The 20,225-nt window shown below is 37.1% G+C and overlaps 1 protein-coding gene across 11 annotated transcripts in view; it reads right to left on the bottom strand.

The window, feature by feature from the left end:
* MTA3 (metastasis associated 1 family member 3) overlaps positions 1-20,225 on the bottom strand; it is a 220,144-nt gene that overhangs the window by 17,893 nt on the left and 182,026 nt on the right. For 9 of the 11 annotated variants that reach the window (XR_003139724.3, XR_007403361.1, XM_049096186.1 and 6 more), the window contains 4 exons: positions 16,089-16,213; positions 11,777-11,928; positions 10,556-10,778; positions 2,342-2,428 (listed from right to left, as the gene is read on the bottom strand). Coding sequence is in view for 9 of the 11 variants with exons in the window: in XM_049096186.1 (XP_048952143.1) it covers positions 2,342-2,428; positions 10,556-10,778; positions 11,777-11,928; positions 16,089-16,213 (587 nt within the window). In the remaining 2 variants the exon portion in view is untranslated. The remainder of the gene's footprint in view (positions 1-2,341; positions 2,429-10,555; positions 10,779-11,776; positions 11,929-16,088; positions 16,214-20,225) is intronic. The other 2 variants (XM_049096185.1, XM_049096182.1) reach the window with 1 other exon arrangement.

Raw genomic sequence — 20,225 nt, 5'->3', positions numbered from 1 at the left:
CTCAGAGAAAGCTAACTCTATGCTCTATCAAACCAGAAACGCAGCATGCAGCATGTCTAGGGTGTGAGAGATTTCTGGAAAACAGGATTCCTTCTCTGACTCTACAAGGAGAGTACAGGACCAAGGTTAATTACTACTAGTCCAGAATATCTTGATATAGATGAAACATGCCACCAAACTCCAAATTCTAGACTCAAGATGTAGTAGAAGAAAAGCTTTGATGGAGGGTATATCACAAAACTGTGATGTGCATGTGGGATATGTGTGTTTACATGAAGTATGTTGTTGTCAGTCATATAGCCCAGAATTACTTGTACTTTTTTGGATAAAGCAGACGGACAGAAATTACAGTCTGTAGGAATTGGACTTAAGGATCTCAGTCTGTTACTCTTACTGGGCAATGTCTTTTCCAAAATTAAACCTGCTCTCTGATTCTAAACCACTCTCTCTTCTCAGGGAGGGCCAGGCAATCAGCCTTATTTATCGAAATTTAAGAAAGGCTGTTAGGATTGTTAGAATTACTATATCTTGGTCTGGTCAAAATTCTACCCTTATCAAAATTTAGGAATGGATCAAGTGCTAACCAACATATAGTGCTGATTTTTTTTTTTTTTTTCCAACACGGCACTGAAACTTTGTTAACCCCATTTTTCATTACAGCCTCCACACTATTCATCCAAACCAGACCACCCACCTTTGGACTCACTGAAGCCTTTGTGCATCAAATTCTTTAGGCCTCATAAAGGGAAAAATATTCTTTTTTCCTGTTTTTCTATTTAAATACTACTTATTGTTCAAGGTTGAGATCAAACACTGCTTTCTCCACGTAGGCTGCCCTAAATCTCATCAGAAATAACTATTCCTTCTTCCAAGTGTCCAATGAATATTACCTGTAATTCTTTCATAGGAGCTAATCCTTTGCTTAATTGTCCTTACCTGTGTGCTTTCCCCACTAGAATAAAACTTTTGAGGACAAAGTCTTACTCATCTTGATGTTCCCCCAAATCACTCAGCATAGTGTCTTATACATAGTAAACACTCAGAAATATGTGAGGTAGAGGTGTGGTTCAGCTAGTAAGTAAAGCATAGCTTTGGGCCTCCCAGGTAGGTACAGAGACCAATTTGCCCGCAGGAGGAACACAAAATTACCCACAGAAAGACTGGCTAATATGTAATGTTATATTCTATTTCTTATGATCAGAGACTTGTCCATGCATGGAGGGAAGGGGCTTCTAGGATTAGGCTCTTCAAGGGAATAGATAGCAAAATTCAAGGACTTGGTCACCATGACCTAGGTCCTGCCTATGATGATGAGGTGATATTCTCGGGACTACTGAAACAACTCTTCAGGCTCTGAGAAATAAAACAAGAAATAAAGTGACCAAGTAAAATCAAAGAGGGAGCTATGAGCTTCTGACTTTTGGATGCTCTGATGAGGAGTAGATAATATACCAATTTAAGGCTACACTTTGACTTTTAAGTGTTTCTAGAGTCTGAACGCTTCATAACTGTACATCTTTCTGACAGAGCAATAAGCTTCAATGCAACTTTGAGTACACCTTTCACTCTGAGAAAATGAAAATGCAAGGATATTAGAAGCACTAAAAACATGCTATTATAGTTTCTAGGGATATTAGGAACCATTTTAGAAATAATTATTTTGTAAATTAACTTAAAACTTTGCAAAACAGAACAAAACAAAAAGGGTTATTACCTATTGATTTTTAAAAATACTATTTCTTAATTGTGATATTTCAACACAAATATGGAGCCAACATCTTTGACTAGTTCTAAGTTAAATAACATGGTAAAAATCAGAAAGCAATACAAATGCTTCCCTTTCAAAGTAACTTTAATTGGTACATCAAACCTATAAATATTTTTTTAAAGGTAGGTTAGAGCCAGTTTGATCTCATTAAAAAAAATAAGCCAAGTGGAAGGATCTAAATTGAAACATTAAGAATATTCATCCTCAAAAAAAAAAAAAAAAGAATATTCATCCTCTAATAATTTAGTGATTCTTTCCTCTTTTTGCTTAGTTTCTATTTATATCCACAAATGTTATATTTTTATTTAATGATTTTTTTTGGAAAAAGTAAACATATCCATAACTCTGTATACATGTTGTGTGTATATGTTTTGTAATAACAAATAAAAGCTTTTGGAAAAAAAACCCAAAAGCTTCTGAAACAAAATAAATGGACTATACATGTGAAAGTATCCAATTTCAGCTACTTGAAAGGCTTGGATTTAGTTTAGGTATGACAATTTAGAATAGCCAAATACTTATAAGGTACAGAAATTGTTTTTTGAAATTTTCCTTCTGTAAGAAAATACCCACCTAAATACCCAATGATACATGCCAAAGGTTTCCTAGTGCTTTTGCTTTTCAGTGGACTTCCAGATAGTTCGGCATGTCTGTCTGCATCTGAGGAGAGAAGGAAACATGGAGACAACCAATGAGGCTGATTTCTCTACCTATTCTATACACACTGCAGAAAAAAAGGTGCCAGTGGAAGACAGTGCAAAATATCCACCAGATTCCTGCATAATTTCCTGTAGGGTTGGAGGAAACTGTTTCTAGCTCTGGTTCCAAATTACTGAATGAAGGATGTACCTGGAGAACACTCACTTAAAGCCTCATCTGAGTGCTGCTAACACACGTCTTACACGTATGTGCTTTCTTTCTGTGTGACCCCATTTGAAAAAGTGGAAGTATGCTTCCTTTCTAGGCATGGCATTATTTCCTCAAAGTAGAAAAAATGTCCATGCAGGATGAGGTGAAAACAGACCTAATTTAAGATTAATCTGGCATAGAACACAAAAATGACAAAGCTGACAAAGGCAACACACTTGGCCACCCCTGACCTAGAGGAAGTAAGTCTCCACTGAGAAGTCTTAATCTATCTTGATTAAACTCAATTCCATTAAATGAGAGCCTCACAGGGCTAAAAATGGGTCATTGGTTTTATTGCTAGTTTTCCATCTTTCACACCCTACTATGATGTCAGCAGTGCTGAGTTTTAAGAGGTTGCCTGTACAGACAGGGTGCCTCATCTGTTAGAACAGGAAGATACTGTGGGAATGGTTATTAGTGTTCATTTATCAAGCTCACCTCATACCCTACTATATGAGACACTTTGGACAGAGAAAAATAAAGCATACAACACACACTCTCTCTGCATTTTAATTAGCTGCCATTAGGATGGGTGAATAGATGTGGAACAAGGCTGCTTTCACACTGAGAAGCTAAGTTACAAAAACAGAGTTTGAGGGGACCACACACAAAAAATATTGAACTGTTTTTTAAATTTGCATAAAATTTAACAGAGTAGTTTTAACAGATATTATTTTGCTACGCGTATGCCTTTTTCCCCACCTTCCAATACTTGACAAAAATGTCCTAAAGGCTTTCTATGGCTGAGACCACATTTCTAGGCACACAGGAAATTTCCTTTGACATCCACAGGACTTCTCTGCATTATCAGTGTCAAAATGTACAATTCACTGTGGAACTGCAAATCATTTAAAATTAAAAATTAACTTTTTCATAAGCTCTTGCCCTCTCTTTCACCAAGCAAACTATTTTACTATTAAACAGAAAGAGAAAAAAAAAAATAAAAATAAAAAATAAACAGAAAGAGGTGGGGAAATAGCATTTTAAAAATCTAAAATAAACAAAGCACATACTGCAGAGAGTCTCTGATAATAGGAATTTGAATATGTATCCCAAGCACTGGCTAGTTATTAGACAACCATGGATGATTATAAATGATCTGATTTCTTTTCCTCCTTACTCAGCTGATTTCCTTTGGGGGAAAAATTTATTGATATATGAAGTTTTTCACCTGTTGTTGAATAGCAATGAAGATAAAGGACTAAGTATACTAAGCATATTTTGGAGGAGTAATCTAAATAAACATTAAAAAGCAACACAAAGCTTGCAGAGATCAAATCACTGTGAGTGAATACTAGAGACTTCCGTCCTCATATTACTAAGTTCACCTAAAATTCAAGTTCTACTTGGGATGCTGATAAGAAAAAATTTTATCCTATTAGTGAAAGAAAGCTTGAATGAATCAGCTCATCCGTACCAGAACATTTCCTCAATGTTCTGGACAATGGCAACCATTACTAGTAATAAGATTAACTTCACACTTTATTCCAGTTGATAAGGCCCAAAGGAAACTATCATTGTGGACTCTCATAGGACTATTGCCTGTACAAGAATCAACAAAATGAACAGCCTATCAAAGGGGCCACCAACACAATACCTAAAGATGTTTCATCTTAAAACTACACTAAACCGCTTTTGAATTTTCATCAAATCAGTAGCATTAATTATGTGATGTTCCAGGTACAATTTAAAGAGCACCTGAGTGGGAGATAAAAGCTCTTTATGAGCATCGTTAATCCGCATTACACTTTAAAGTAGCTGGTAGCAAGAATTAGTAGTCTCCGCTATGAGGAAATTAGGACAGAAAGTGCTAAGCCTACTAGTCACTGTTTCATATGAATATTCAACCTATTCAATGACATACACTGGATACACATGGGAAAAATACCTTCTGCCCTGGGGGAATGATCATAGACATAGGATTATCAGGTCCACACTTGAGTTGGTTAAACAGAATCTTGGTCTGCACTCAAGAACAGGCCAGTGGTGCCTCTTGTCAGTTAGTCCTGGTTCTTAAATTATTCACCTGACTCTATTTAAACAGAGACAATTCACTAGTATGCATTAGATGTGCACAGATAAGGCAAGCAACCTGAGAGATGCCACAGAACACATAAGGAATCAAAATCTGCCCAGAAAGAGTGAGAACGTGTGCATCTCACCCAAGTCAGTTGACTGCACACAGGCGCACTTCTTTGGCTTCCTAGAGTACAACTCCTTGAGGTAAACCTGGAAAAACACTGTTTCTTTTATTGCAACTCACAGCCATTTTCCTAAAGTGTTTTGGAAATATGTGTATGTGGGAATAAAACAGAAAAACTGCAAAAAGTACACACTGAATTAAAATTCACAAAAACATTCACACGGGCTTCCAAGATTGCTGTCAAAATAGAACCATCCGTACAATTTTCTTATAGGAATTGCAAAGACATTTCTAAAGAAGACACAAAACCCAGGTGCCGTAAAAAAAAAAAAAAAAAAAAAAAAAAAAAAAAAAATCACAGGAGCGCTTGAGTGGCTCAGTCGGTTAAGCATCCGACTCTTGGTTTCAGCTCAGGTCATGATCTCAGGGTCCTGGGATCCAGCCCTGTGTTGGGTTCCATGCTCAGCAGGGAGTCTCCTTGAGATTCTCTCTCCCTCTCTCTAAAATAAACAAATCTTTCAAAAAACTGACAAATTCAACTATGTTTTAAAAAAATCTGCTTGACAAATACATCATAAAGTCAAAGGCAAAATAGGGGAAATATTTGCACCATGTATCACACAGATCAAAAGCTAATTTCCTTAAAATATTAAAAGTTCTCAGAAGTAAGACTTCTAATAGAAAACAGGCCAGGGACAAAAACAGCTGACAGAAAGGGAAAAACAAATTGTTTTCAAATATATGCAAAGATTTCTATCTCATTCAAAACGAGAAATGCAAACTAGTATAACTTATATGTTACCTGTCAACTAGTCAAGGTTTCAAAGATGGTAACACTGCTGCCAAGGTTCTAGAGAAACAGGCATTCTCTGGACGTTGTGGACGGGAGCACAAATTGAGGTTTTCATTTTCTTTTTTTTTAAATTGTGGTTTTCTAAAGGTAATAGGTAATGACTATTAAATTTCCAAATGCATGTTCCTTGACTCAGATGCTTTACTTTTAGTGGTCTGTCCTGTGACCTACCCACACATTTCACACATCGTAAGAAAGGCTATCTGTACAAGGATATTTGTTGCAATATTACTTATAATAGGAAAGATTGGAAATAACCAAAAAAAATCTGTTTAATCTGTACAAAACAGATTATTATGCAGCTGATAAGAAAAGGTGGTAGCTCTTAATGTACTGGTATGGAATGGCCTCCAAAATGTTAAGAAAGCAAGTGGCAGACAAATGTGGACATTAACATCTGAATTAAAACGAAAAAAATACACCCACCTAGACTGCTACACACACACAGAATATCTCTGGATTCTTTAGACACAATGACAATGGTTACCTCTGAAGATGATACAAATGGGAATGGCAATAAGATTTGTAACCACTTTTGTATCTTTAGAAAAATTTAAAGTATCCTTTCAAAAATGAATTATTAAAAAATATCCAAAATACCAAAACAAACCAAAACTGTTCTCACCTAATATTACAACTTAAAATTTCATACAACTTTATACAATTATTATAGTTAACTTTTGCTGAGAAATCTCTAGAAAAACTATTTTAAGGCTTCTGAATGCAGGCCCTTGGGATACTTGCAAAACTGAATTAGCATCTTCAAACAGAAAAAAGTGGCTCCAGGTGCCTCTTGAGGAACTTCATTCTAGGGAATGGTGGTCATTCAAATCTGATGTTATCAACTGAGAAACCACCGAGTCACCCATGCAAGCTACAAAGGTGGCAGGTCAGTCACTTGAATCCACTTCTCCAAGTACTTTAGCTTCATCTATGAAATGCTGCTAATATACCACTTCTACTTCACCTCAGTTTCTGAGGATTCTGAATCTCAAATAGTAACCCTTTGCTCATCAGGTGTTGGGTAATCTTACAGGTGTTTGAAAAAGTCATCAGGTAGCTCAGTGGTCATGTCTGACGGCAATAACAAAGGAAGAACAGCATTATCACACCGTGGCTTTTTTACTTGAGGGCAGAGGTGTCAAGAAAAAGAGACGTGCTGTCTGAAACTTGACCACCCATGCTGTTGGTCTGCAAACTTTGTCAAGGACACAATACCTTTCTTTCTGCAATGTTTTGGTTATTGGTTTATCAATCCATGTTTTTAATATGCACTACCTACGTGATAGAACTGGCTCGGCATTGTACTAATGTTAGTAATTTTTGTTGTGGATTTATATATTTACATATAAAGGCCTATTATTAAAGCAAGTAGACATTTGGGGAACTTTGGTTTTAAAAAATCACCATATATGTATCTTAAATACATATATTTAAATACATATTTTTAAAACACATTGGTCATACTATATACTTAAGTTTTTTAAATTATTTTTTAAAATAGGAAATGTATTCTCATAACTCAAAATCTTAAGTTTAAAACCAGGTGGAGGGGGATCCCTGGGTGGCTCAGCGCTTCGGCGCCTGCCCTTTGGCCCAGGGCACGATCCTGGAGTCCCAGGATCGAGTCCCGCGTCGGGCTCCCAGCATGGAGCCTGCTTCTCCCTCTGCCTGTGTCTCTGCCTCTCTCTCTCTCTATCATGAATGGATAAATAAAATCTTAAAAAAAATAAAAACAGGTGGAAGTCTCCTTCCCATCCCTTTGCTTTAGCCTTCCAGTTTCCCTTCCCATAGACATTATTAGTTCTATTTTCTCTGTAATACTTTATGGATATACAAAGATTCCCCCTTTTCACTCTACTGTTTCAATACCATTTTCTTAATGAAAATAAAATAAAATAAAGGTCAGAGAGTGCTGTTGTAACAAACCCCAAAATATGTCCTCTGAAAGGATCGACTTCTAAGCCAAGCCCTCATAGTCACCATTATGCTCTGCACCATCTGAGACTTTTATCTCCTTAGTTCTTCCCCTTGCTCTCAGGCAGTCTGTCACCCCATGAGCTCTGGTTAGCACACTGGTTGTGATGGTGCTGCCAATGCCAGAAGTCATGGAAGGGGTCAGTTTCTATAGTGCTTAGAACTCCCAAGTTCACAGGGAAAACTATTTACCTTTCTGAATATTATGAAGAATTATTCTAAAATGCATCAATTAAAGCTCTTGATCCATCAGTTTCTTTGGAATTACAGACTTTCATCTGATCTGAAATTACATTCATACTGCATCATAGGGATAAACTTTTTTGAGGGATGGGGGTCACCACTGCCCTTGAGAAACCAAGGAAAGCTTACAAAAAAAAATACACCTATACATTCCCACTGGACCATAGACATGGTTGCCTACAGACATCAAGTTATTAACAACTCATCTTCTCCATAACAAGCCAAGATCAAGGGATCTGATGAAGAGATTGTAACAAAGTACATATAAGAAGGGAGATGATGTAAGAATCAATTAGATGCTAGAAGAGTTCATTAGTTGCTTATCTGGAAAAAAAAAACAGACAAACCAGTAGATGGTTGCTGAAACTTTGTAATTTTTTTTTTAAGATTTTATTTATTTATTCATGAGAGACACAGAGAGAGAGGCAGAGACACAGGCAGAGGGAGAAGCAGGCTCCATGCAGGGAGCCCGACATGGGACTCAATTCCGGTCTCCAGGATCATGCCCTGGGCTGAAGGTGGTGCTAAACCGCTGAGCCACCGGGCTGCCCTGAAACTTTGTTTGTTTTGAAACTTTGTAATTTTAAATTTTGAGGTAAAATTATTTTGAGAATTTGATTCTAGGGACGCCTGGGTGGCTCAGTGGTAGAGCGTTTGCCTTTGGCCCAGGGCGTGATCCTGGAGTCCCGGGATCAAGTCCTACATTGGGCTCCCTGCATGGAGCTTACTTCTCTCTCTGCCTGTCTCTCTCATGAATATATATATATATATATATATATATATAAAATCTTAAAAAAAAAAAAAAGAAATTGATTCTATTATGTAACTTGACCAAAGAAGCGAAATGCAAAGTAAAATATGCTTCTTGAATCTTACAACAAATGAGTCTTTTTATTATCATAGCTATATGTTTATAGAAATAAAACACATGTAATTTAACTTTGACCTCCCTTGCTTATTTTTAGCAGCATGACCTTTCAATTGAGGAATAATACATAAAATGGTAACATAAAAATATACTTCATTGAAGAATAATAAAAATAAAGGCAATTTGCATATTAACTGAGAAACTAACAGAAGAGCTATGGGAAACAGAAGCTTCCTCAGCTGCCAATTTAGTTGGTGATGATTTTTTTTCCATTCATAGGAACAAAGATGATATTGGATCCTGGCCAATTTCAATGGAAGAATTTCTTTCATTCTCTTTCTCATGTGTTTTATTATCCTGTTTAGTTAATAAACTATATAAATGTGTTTTAAATTGGCTAAGCAGTTTAGATGAATGCAAATATTTTCCAGTTCCTTAAAATGGTTAAGAAAATGATAAGAGCATAAATCCATGAACTCAGAAGCGTTAGCATGAAATAATCAGTATCAGCCTAAGTTCCAAATACACATGAATCTAATGGAGTCCCTCCTCCGTGAGACTCAGAAAGTACTGCCATTTTGCACTCTCTCTCTACAAAGCACTTTTCTTCTCCTTATAAAGCTTTTACCTGTAAGTTGTAAAGCCTTTCAAGCCGTTTTGCTGAAATTATCTTTAGGAACAAAAAGTTTTCAATCATCACTCCTTATAGAGATACCCTTCTTAAATCAAAATGGAACATCTCATAACGCAAAATTTCTTTTCTCACAAAGAAAAAACATCTACTAAATGTCTATAAGATTTCCTCTCTGTTAAGCCAGACAGCAAGTTTTCTCCTTTAGGGGAGAAAGTTGCATGGCTCTAACATGGCAGTCAGGGATGTGACTAAACGTAGCAAGACTAGAATCAGAGCTGGCACACAAAGTATGGACACATTTTAGGGGTACATGGTAATAACAGAACAACCCACAATTCACTGATACATATGACCTTTGTTCTAACAACAACAAAAAAATGAAACATAAGCCAAGACTGAACATGTTGAAAATGAGAGTAATAATTATGTATATGTTATGCGGTAATATATGTATGATAATGAAATGGAAACCAAATTAGACAAATAGAAAGAATGCTCAACCATAAATTTGGTCATTAGCCTGTAAGAACTAAATATGTATTTTCAGAAAATTCACCCAAAGACACTAAAATCCATTTATAATTTGCTCCATTTTCCAGTTACTGTAGTGTTTGTTATGAAGCACTCTGAATTTCCATAATATTGTAGAATTATAAAAGGTTCATGGGAAAATGAGAGGTTTACAAAGACATGCAATTTCTAATTAGTGTAAATTGGCAAATTTTATTCAAACCTAATGAAGGCACGTAAGAGCAGATTGAATGTCTCATCTATGGGGCTTCACTGTGACACCATCCTTAGGGGTTACATCTCGGCATGACCTTACAGGTGAAAGTGCCTTCCCATAAGGGTTCTCGGGCAGTCCCATCACAAGACCTCTCTGAATAAGGGCGCCTCCCACCAATTCTCTGCTGAGTACTATGCTCTCTGCAGAGGGGCTGCAGAGGTTCCAGTGTTTCCTTTTCAGGTTGGCATGATACAAATGGCAGCAGACAAAAACAATGTTAAAAAAAATAAACCAAATAAAAGGCTGTACACAAGAACTTATGTTTATTGCAAACAAAAACGAAACAAAACAAAAAAAAAACAAAAAAGAGAGGGAAGGAGAGAAAATGGTCAGAAGCACAACACATAAGGTTAAGAATTTAAAAGCATCTTACATTCTGCCCTAATGGCAGCATAATTAATAGGAACAAACGGCCGTCTTGCTGCCTGCCGCAGCCGGAGGGTATTTTTGCAGACCTGACGAGCAAATTTTGTGAAATATGTAGTGTGGAGGAAGAAAGCTTGGCGGGTCTTCACTGCAGACTTTGGGCTCCCAGTGTTTCGGACTGGCATCCCCTGCATGGCCTGGCGAGACATGTGACTCCTAACACGGGGGTCCTGCAAAATCAGATACCAACAGACATGTAAAGAAAAGAATGCTATTTGTATCAGGCTCAAAGAAAAGGCAATTTTTAAGTTTTCCACTGAAGCATCTAGAAGTTAATACCCTACTCCCAAAGAAGAAATTAGAAGTATGCACTTTCGGAAAGAGGGTAGGGGAGTAGAGAAGGTAACTGTGTAGGGGTAGGAGGATGTGTGATCCTATATTTTTGTTTTTCAAAGTTTTTATTTTACTTCCAGGTAGTTAACATACAGTGTTATACTAGTTTCAGGTATACAATATAGTAACTCAATACTTCCATCCATCACCACCCTGTGCTCATCACAAGTGCACTCCTTCCTATGCTTTGGTTTTTAAATGGACATTGACCTTAAGAATCCAAAATCACATTTAAAAAAAAAATGCCAAGGGGGTTAATGAAATTATCTTATTTTTTAATAGTGCTGGAGTCCTGAGATCCTGTTAGCCCTTAAAAAGAAGTCTCCCTCTGGTCGACACAGGTGCTTATATCTGCAATCTGAGAATTTTACCAAAATCCTATTTCAACTGTTTATCTCAAGATTGAGTCCATATCACCTTCTTGTTCCTCCTATGATAGCTCAGGGACAGAAAAATGTTCAGTTTATGTTTATTACTTTATGTAGTAAGGCATATTTTTACAGTATTTAAAGGTTGCAAACTGTTTCCCAAAAAGCAATTAAATCATTTAATTTGTAAGCTCTCTACTTATGTTAACACTTCCCACACATATTGTTCTTTTGTCTGAGCAATCACACAAGAACAATATTTTGAATACCTGAAAAAATTTGATTTGTCCCTGCCCTCTCTCCACACCCACCTTAAATATTATGGTGCTATGTTTAGTTATAAAAAAACAGCTTTGTTCGCTTTTATTTTTTGCTTTTAAGTTATCCTGTACTGTACTTCTGTTTCCAAGGAGTGATCAAGCCATTAAAATGACATTTCTCAACGTCAAAGACTATTGCTCATATACCTCTGTAGTTGGGCTAGGAGATAACTTCTCTTCTTCCGACTGGGTGGGCATTTTCAGGCCTCCATATTTTTTCCAGTAGAGCCAACAGGTTGCACACAATCTACACTGCATATTAGGTGGGCCCCAAGAATACCACTGATGAGACTGTGTAGCTAAAGACAGAGGAAAAATATGAAAAGACAAAGTGTTATATAATTTGTAACATCAATACATATACCATCAAATATTTTAAAGATATTCCAAAGTAATCTTTAGTTTATAATGTTATTTTTCTTTCTGCAGTTCACCAAACATAAAAGTCTAATATACATGTATTTTCAAGATGCAGGGTTCATTAAACCATTTCTCTCTCTCTCTCTCTCATAGTGAACGAGAGAGCAAGAGAGCAAACCTGTGGCTCCTGTTAAGAGAAGCTATTAGATGAAGTATCTTATATAATATGCTGTGCTATTACTGAGGGAGTTTTGTTCATTAAAAATACCCCCTATTGTGTACATTTCTGTAAATAAGTTATCAGAAAGTTTTTTTTAAAATTTTATTTATTTATTCATGAGAGAGAGAGAAAGAGAGAGGCAGAGACACAGGCAGAGGGAGAAGCAGGCCCCATGCAGGAAGCCCGATGCCGGACCCGATCCCGGGACTCCAGGATCATGCCCTGGGCTGAAGGCAGCGCTAAACCGCTGAGCCACCCGGGCTGCCCCAGAAAGGTATTATTATTATTATATGAGTGTTTTAAGTCTAAATCTCCAAATTGATGGTCCAGAAACTACCCCAGAGTTTAAGGTGCTCAGAGAGGCCCCACTGATTAAGGTAGGAATCTGTCAGAAATAGATAAATGAACAAAGTAATCATTTTAGTATTTCTCCCTTTAAAAACAGAATCCCTTTCAAGACTATTTAAGTCCAGATCAAGGGAGCATATGCAGCCAAGATCACAAAAGGCTTAAGACCTAATAACTTGGCTGATTTACCACTTAACACTGCAAGCCTTCATCAGTTTTGCTGCAGTTTGAATTGCTCCCATATTGCATTTAAAGTTTTCCTACAATGGATCTGAAGTTTAAGATAGGAAATGATGGCATAAAACATTAAGTTAATGAGGTATGTATAAATTATTATAATCTGTATATTTCCCTTGGAATACTCTTCCCCCTGATTTATAAGTTAACTTCGTCAGGTCAAAGTGTTCAAAGAGCACATCAAGGTGTCAACTAACACTTCACAAGCCAATGTCAAAAAGAGAAAATATACTGGCCATTATAATCAAACTGCATCTTAGTTTGAGAATAATACTGTGCACCCATCGTGTATTATTTTTGGTAGACTCCTTGCTAACAGCAGCCCCCAAAACTTTCCTTTTATAATTTAAAACAGTAAGTCAAATAAGTTGATTTTTTTTAAACACAATTTTAAGAATCTTAAGTATTAGGCATGGACCTAGTTTGGATTATGACTATAAAATTTCACTCATGGGATGCCTAGGTGGCTCAGCAGTTGAGCATCTATCTGCCTTTGGCCTGGGGCATGATCCTGGAATCCGGGATCGAGTTCCACATTGAGTTTCCTGCATGGAGCCTGCTTCTCCTTCTGCCTGTGTCTCTGCCTCAATCTCTGTGTCTCTCATGCATAAATAAAATCTTTGAAAAAAAAAATAATAAAATTTCACTCATATTTAAGTATACATTTTTACTCAAGTTAGTCATGACATGTCATTTTAATATTTGTCAACAAACATCATTCCCCTTACAAAATTAACTCAAATGCAATTAAAAAGTGACAGGGGTGCCTGGGTGGCTCAGTTGAGTGTCTGAGTCTTGATTTCAGCTCAGGTCATGATCTCAGACTGAGCCCTGCATCAGGCTAAGGAGGCTGCTTGAGATTCTCTCTCCCCATCTCCCTCTGCCCTGCTGCCCTGTGTGCTCTCTCTCTGAAATAAATATATAAAATCTTTTTTAAAAAGTGACAAAAAAGAAAACACCAACTTCTATCTCTCTATAAAGATAAATCTTTTTTTTTTAAAGATTTTATTTACTGATTTGACAGAGAAAGAGCATAAGCCGGGGAGCAGGAGGTAGAGGGATAGGGGGAAGCAGAAGCAGACTCCCCACTGAGCAGGAAGCTGATGTGGGCTCGATTCTAGAACCCTGGAATCATGCCCTAAGCCAAAGGCAGATGCCACCCAGGCACCCCTAATGATAAATCTTACATCATGTTATAATAAGAGATACATTTTATGATATTATTTGAGTCTAAAATAAGTATTATAAAATAAAAATCACTTATTTGTCATACACATAAAAATGACAATTATATAAAGGGATATGTGAGACTACATATGTGTTAACGGGGTATGTCAAAAATAAGATAGATTAAGCCACCACTTGTCTGTAGGATTAATTTTATTTTCACTTAAATACAAATAAACTTCAGTGTCTAAGAGTTTCCAATTCAGACATTCATGGGGATCCCTGGGTGGCTCAGCAGTTTAGCGCCTGCCTCCGGCTCAGGGTGTGATCCTCGAGTGCCGGGATTGAGTCCCACATCACGCTCTCTGCATGGAGCCTGCTTCTCCTTCTGCCTGTGTCTCTGTTTCTGCCTCTCTCTCTCTCTCTCTCTGTGTCTCTCATGGATAAATAATATCTTTAAATTAAAAAAAAAAAGACATTCATAATGCAACATATATAAAATTATGACCAAAAGAATCTAATTTTCCATAAATTATTTTCCTTTATGCTTCCATGGTGCAGAAAAATGGTTAGAAACATACCATTTCTATGAAGTCAGCAATTTGTCTGGATCATACTTTCCTTAGTTTCAGGTAAGATAATTATATGACCTGTTTGTTTTGTTTTCTTAGAGAAACAACATGAGCAGGGAGGGGGCCAAGGGAGAGAGAACCTTAAGCAGAGTCCACACCCAACATGGGGTTCCATCTCACAACCCCATCATCATGACCTGAGCCGAAATCAAGTCAGACACCTAACCTACTGAGCCACCCAGTCACCCCTATGTGACCTGGTTTTAAAAGTCTTTTCTAGGGGTGTCTGGCTTCAGTTAGTAGAGCATGCAGCTCTTGATCTTGGGGGTATGAGTTCAACCCCCATGCTGGATATAGAGATTAACTTAAAAAAATAAAACTTTTAAAAAGTCTTTTCTAATGCTGAAGCTTGGTGTGAATATGAAGCAGAGGTTGTCACGTCCCTCATCCCCATGCCCTTAGGGCAGTAAGCTACATCCATCCCTCCAAAGAGCTGTTGAGAGACAAAAATTGGGCATCAAGTAGACTTTCAATAAAAATCAGTTTCCTTCTCTTCCCCACCCCAGGCCACTTTGATTGTAAGGAAACATAGATAATAATGTCATTGATGTCTATGAACAGATTATGCCATTGTTTGAGATTTTAAATAAGTATAAAAATATAAAAAGTGAGGGGTGCCTGGCTGGCTCAGTTGGTACAGTGTGAGACTCTTCATCTAGGGGTTGTGAGTTTGAGTGTAGGGATTTCTTAAGAAATAAAATCTTAAAAAAAAAAAAAGTGGGGAAAGAAAAGCTAAGGAGAGACAATAAAAGAGCAAGAATTTTTTTTTTTTTAAATGTATGGGGCGCTTGGGTGGTTCAGTTGGTTAAATGACTCTTGATTTTGGTTCAGGTCCTGATCTCAAGGTGGTGAAATCAAGTCCCGCATAGGGCTCTGTATTGGGCGTAGAGCCTGCTTAAGATGCTCCATCCCCCATCTCTGCTTGCATGTGCATGCATGCTCTCTCAAATAAATAAAATCCTTTAAAAAAAAATAGCAATTACATCATCTCACCAAACCAATTTAACATCCCAGTCAAATACAATGTAATGCTGCCCATGTCTGATAGGTTTTTGACATGGACAGATACTGATAAAGATACTTGCTGAAAGCAAAGGCAAACACAAACATGGTAGAACAAGTTCTCCCAAACTGGTGCACTTTGATGGAAGCTGGTCTGAGGATCATAAATGGCACTTCATCCACACATAGGTCTTTCTGACAGAAGTTTTTGGAGCCTTTTTCTTTTTCTTTCTTTTTTTTTTTTTTTTAAACTGGAGCCTTTTTCAAAGAAGCGAAGCAGAGAAAACCCAAGACTAAAATGCAGTGTCCAAGTCCAAGGGAAGGGTGGGCATCTTACTCACCTAAGGCTAGATCATCCTGCTCTCTAAGCAGTGTGCCATAGGTACCTTGAGATGGCTGCTCAACACCTCCCACCCAGCAGTGCCAGCACAGTGCCACAAACCTCATCACAGGCCTCAAAGGAGAGAAGAAAGCCCTGCTGGAGAAAACTTACCATAGCAGCTCTCACAGGCTCGTCCTAAGAGGGGATTCTGTGGCTGGAATGTGGTCCCCACGGCTCCATTCACAGCACCAGGTTTGCCATTGCTGGCAGATATTTGGTTGGGATTTGGTTTGCTGCTTTCAATGAAATATAAAGTGAGGTGATAAAAATGACTTGTATAACAAGGCAAAAGTCTGTACACCTCATTGTTGATTTATCTTAACTACATATAAATATCTGAATATTTGGTAAAGAAGAAATAGGCTGGTAAATATAAGGTATTAAAATGAACTCAAATCATCCATCCTTATAAAACAAGGGTACATAAAAACCAATCTCTTATGCCTAATATGCACAAAGAAAATATAGCCATTAGTACTCCTCTACCCAAATACAATTTCCTTAGAACACCCTATAATGCTTTTGAAAGATACAAGTTCTTAAGCTCTATCACTTATCATGAATTCTCCTGAGAATAAAAGATAATTTTTTTGGATAAAATAAATTAAGCTAAAAGCAGTGTGTTGTGTTTAGAGAAAACCACTGTGCCATTTCTGCTGCTGGTATGAAAGCTATTGACTCTGCATTGGCTCTTGAGGGAAATGCACAAAAGCCATGTGTTCAACAAAGACAGTGTGGATGTCAACAGAGCATATCTCCTGAATGTAAGTCGGCATTTCAGGAGATTTAGCCGTTTATGATAATAATTTCTATGATGTCTGAATTTTTATGAGAAGGACTACATACATAGCACTTGAAATTAGAAAAGCCAACAATTATATTCTGAGGCTTTTCTTTTTAAGAAAAAAATTTCAAGAGGACAAAAAAGGAGATATCTATCAAGGCTTTACATGTAAATTTCCCAGATACCATAATTCCTTAGAAACAGGTAGCCCAGATTACCTTGGTACTTACTAGGTGCAAACGTGGTTAATTTTTACCCATGTGGGGTAAGCTAACTTCTCTGCTTATAAAGCCATGCCCTAGAATACTACACAGGTGCACTTGACATCTTCTCAAATAAACTCATAATTCATTAAACATGTATTTATTTCAGTGCCTTGTAAACAGAAATACCTGACTTAAAGGAACTTTCATCCTAGAAGAGCTTTCACATCTATTTGCTAGACAGAAAAAAAGCAAAATAAACTAGTCAACTATTTGTTAGCAATGAATAAATGCGGACTAGAACTCTATCTCCCCATGGTTGCTGAAGTAATCAGAGATCATAACTACTAAGACATGTGGAGTTTCAACATGGAGTTGGCACAGGAGTTTCCTCTTTGCTGTTCCCAGTTTCTTCAATTCCATTTACCAGTGAAAGCCTAATGTGTAAACTTGGCCTGAGAGCAAACTAAGATTTCTTTCTCTCATTGTTACTGTAACTCTTAGGTGACACCTCAATACCACTCCAGAAGAAATCATTTAACCTGAGGTCCCCATTCTGTAATAGGGCTATTATTTTCATTTATAACCTGTGCCAGCAATGTATTTTGAAGACAAATCATTTTTAAAACATTTTTAACAAGAACGTTTAGTTTATAGTTTGCAGCTGAAAATGTGCACAGTTAAAAATAATTTATAATGATTAAGATTTACAAAGGTATGTAAAAATATTTCTGATTTTTAAAAATCTACTAGATATAGATAGAAAGGATGGCCTCTTAAATCAAATGACTGATTCTCAGAAGTCTTCCCCCAAAATATGGAAATTTCTGACGTTTAACCCAGGGCTAAATATATGTGATGAAAAAGAGCTAATACAAATTTACAGATGAGAGGCCTAAAAACAAGAATGAGAGCAAACACAACTTTAATTGTTCAACTGATTTTTGAATCTTACTTGACTGAATAAACCACTGATCTTCATTATAATAATCATAAAAGGAAAACAAGTGTGCAAAGACTCAATGCATATAGACATGTGAATCACTTTACATTAGTTTAGCAAAACCAAGTGCCTACACATTAATTCTCAGGTGACAAATGATGTCAATGTGAACATTTGAATAAACTTTTACTCTAACAAACATACAAAAAAGTTTTTAAAGCTGCATTATATGAAACTGTCCTTTTATCTAATGCCCAAACCTCTCCTCCCACATCTGTATTCCATATTCTACCCCTTAAAGGCCTCCTGAGAATTTTGTACATTTGATTCTCTATCCTGGGCTTTCTCCATTATCATGTAAACATATTTCTCCCTACTTACAGAACTCTTCTATTACTCTTTTACAATCTACCCCTCAAAGTGAAGAACTCCCAAGACTGACCTTTCTAGCCAGTTTTGTTGAGGGGCCAATCTTTACTGTCTGCAGTTCCTTGGCTCATATGCAGTCCTCAACTACTACATTACAGATGACCAATGACCTATCTCCACGTTACTAAATTCTCTGGCTATTTTTCATCAACATCTGACATTAATTAATTAATTAATTAATTAATCTCTTCCCCTCCTTGAAACACACTTCTCTTTCAGCTTTTGGGATAATGCACTGACCTTGCTATCCTACTTTATCTGATACATAAATCCTGGATTTCCTCAACCTTGGTCCGAGACCCTTTGTTCTTATTGCTCCTCCTAAGAAAGCTCATCCATGGTTTCAAACACAATATTATATGCCAATGAAGCTCAAATTTTTATCTCTAGAGCAAAACTTTCCCCTGAGCTTAAGATCAATATATACAACATCATATTCAACACTTCTTTTTGGATAGAGCAAATTCAAAGTGTTAGCCTGCCTCTCTACCAGTCTCTTTGCTTGTTGTGCTGGCCAGAAATCTGGGACTCTAGCCTGACATTACCCCTCTACCCCTCTATACAAGTCAGTCACCTCCAAGTGGTGTACCATTTCCAGGGCCACAATTCCAGTCAAGCTCCTGTCACCTTTCCTCTCCAAGAACTTCAGAATTGGGTCTCCTTACATCCACTATTGCTCCCCTTCCCCAAACCATTTTCTAAAATAGAGCAAGTGATCTTAAAGTACAAATTTGATCATGACACTTCCTTATTTAAAATCCATTTCCATTGTTGATCAGATGGGTAAACCCCTGGCTGGCCCTTGCCTGCCAGCCTCCCACAGCTCACCACTCTCTTTACACAGCTACACTGCCATTCTCTCAGCTCCTTAACTACTGTTGTGCCCTTCCAATCTCAGGATCCCCTTGGCCTGGAAAGCCTCCATCACTCAGTTAATTCCTCTTCCTTCTCCAGAATTCACTCAAACTCACTTCCACAAGGAATCAACTGAGTCTGGTCGTCCTGTACCAATTCTCATAAAAATTGTGCTATTCTTCTTCATCATAGTAATTGTCACACTAGGCGACTGTTTGGCACCTGTCTCTCCCACACTAGAATGTGGTATACCTTTCTAACCTTTCTACCTCTAGTACCGAACAGAGTGCTTTGCATACAGGAGACTGCCAGGCTCAAAAGAATGACAGCATAAAATAATTCTTAATCCATTATTTGTTTCAAAATACTTGATTTCAGAGTTAACTGTGAAATTCTTCCAAGGACTCAGATTCTTATCCAAGGACTCAGAAGGTGACTTCATACCTTCTATTTATGTAGATTTATGTAACTTTTTTAAAAAGTTATGATTAGAAACTGTCTTGATCTCCAAAAATCATTCACTTAGATCAGGCTGGCATCATAAATATTTTAAGTTCTATGGAGATTACAATTTCTGTCACAACCACTGAACGCTGTGATTGAAGCATGAAAGCAGACATAAATAATACATAAATGAATGAGTATGGCTGTGTTCCAACAACATTTTATTTATAAAAAAGGGCAGCAGGTCAGATTTGGCCTGCAGACTATAGTTTGCTGGTCTTTGAGATCAAGACTCCAACAAAGTCAATGCAAAACATAACAGAAACAATTCTCTGGGTTACTAGGTGAAAACTGGTTTAATGTACTTTTCCTTTGATGTGACAGCACTACAATGCACAAGAAAGCTGCTATGCTTGCTTCTAAGAACCTCACATATGAATCACCACACTGTTTTCTTTGGGCAGTTGCTCTTTTATAAATTACTCACATATAATATAAAATTTTCTAAGGTACTACAGAAGGGACATTACAGCTCTGAAAAAAAATTATGAATCCTGTAAATTACAGGTTATCTGCCTTGAGATAAAAAA

Source organism: Canis lupus, chromosome 17 (assembly GCF_003254725.2).
Source record: "Canis lupus dingo isolate Sandy chromosome 17, ASM325472v2, whole genome shotgun sequence".
NCBI classification, from domain to species: Eukaryota; Metazoa; Chordata; class Mammalia; order Carnivora; family Canidae; genus Canis; species Canis lupus.
The sequence above is the reverse complement of the archived record's forward strand: the minus strand, read 5'-3'. Positions and strand labels throughout refer to the sequence as shown.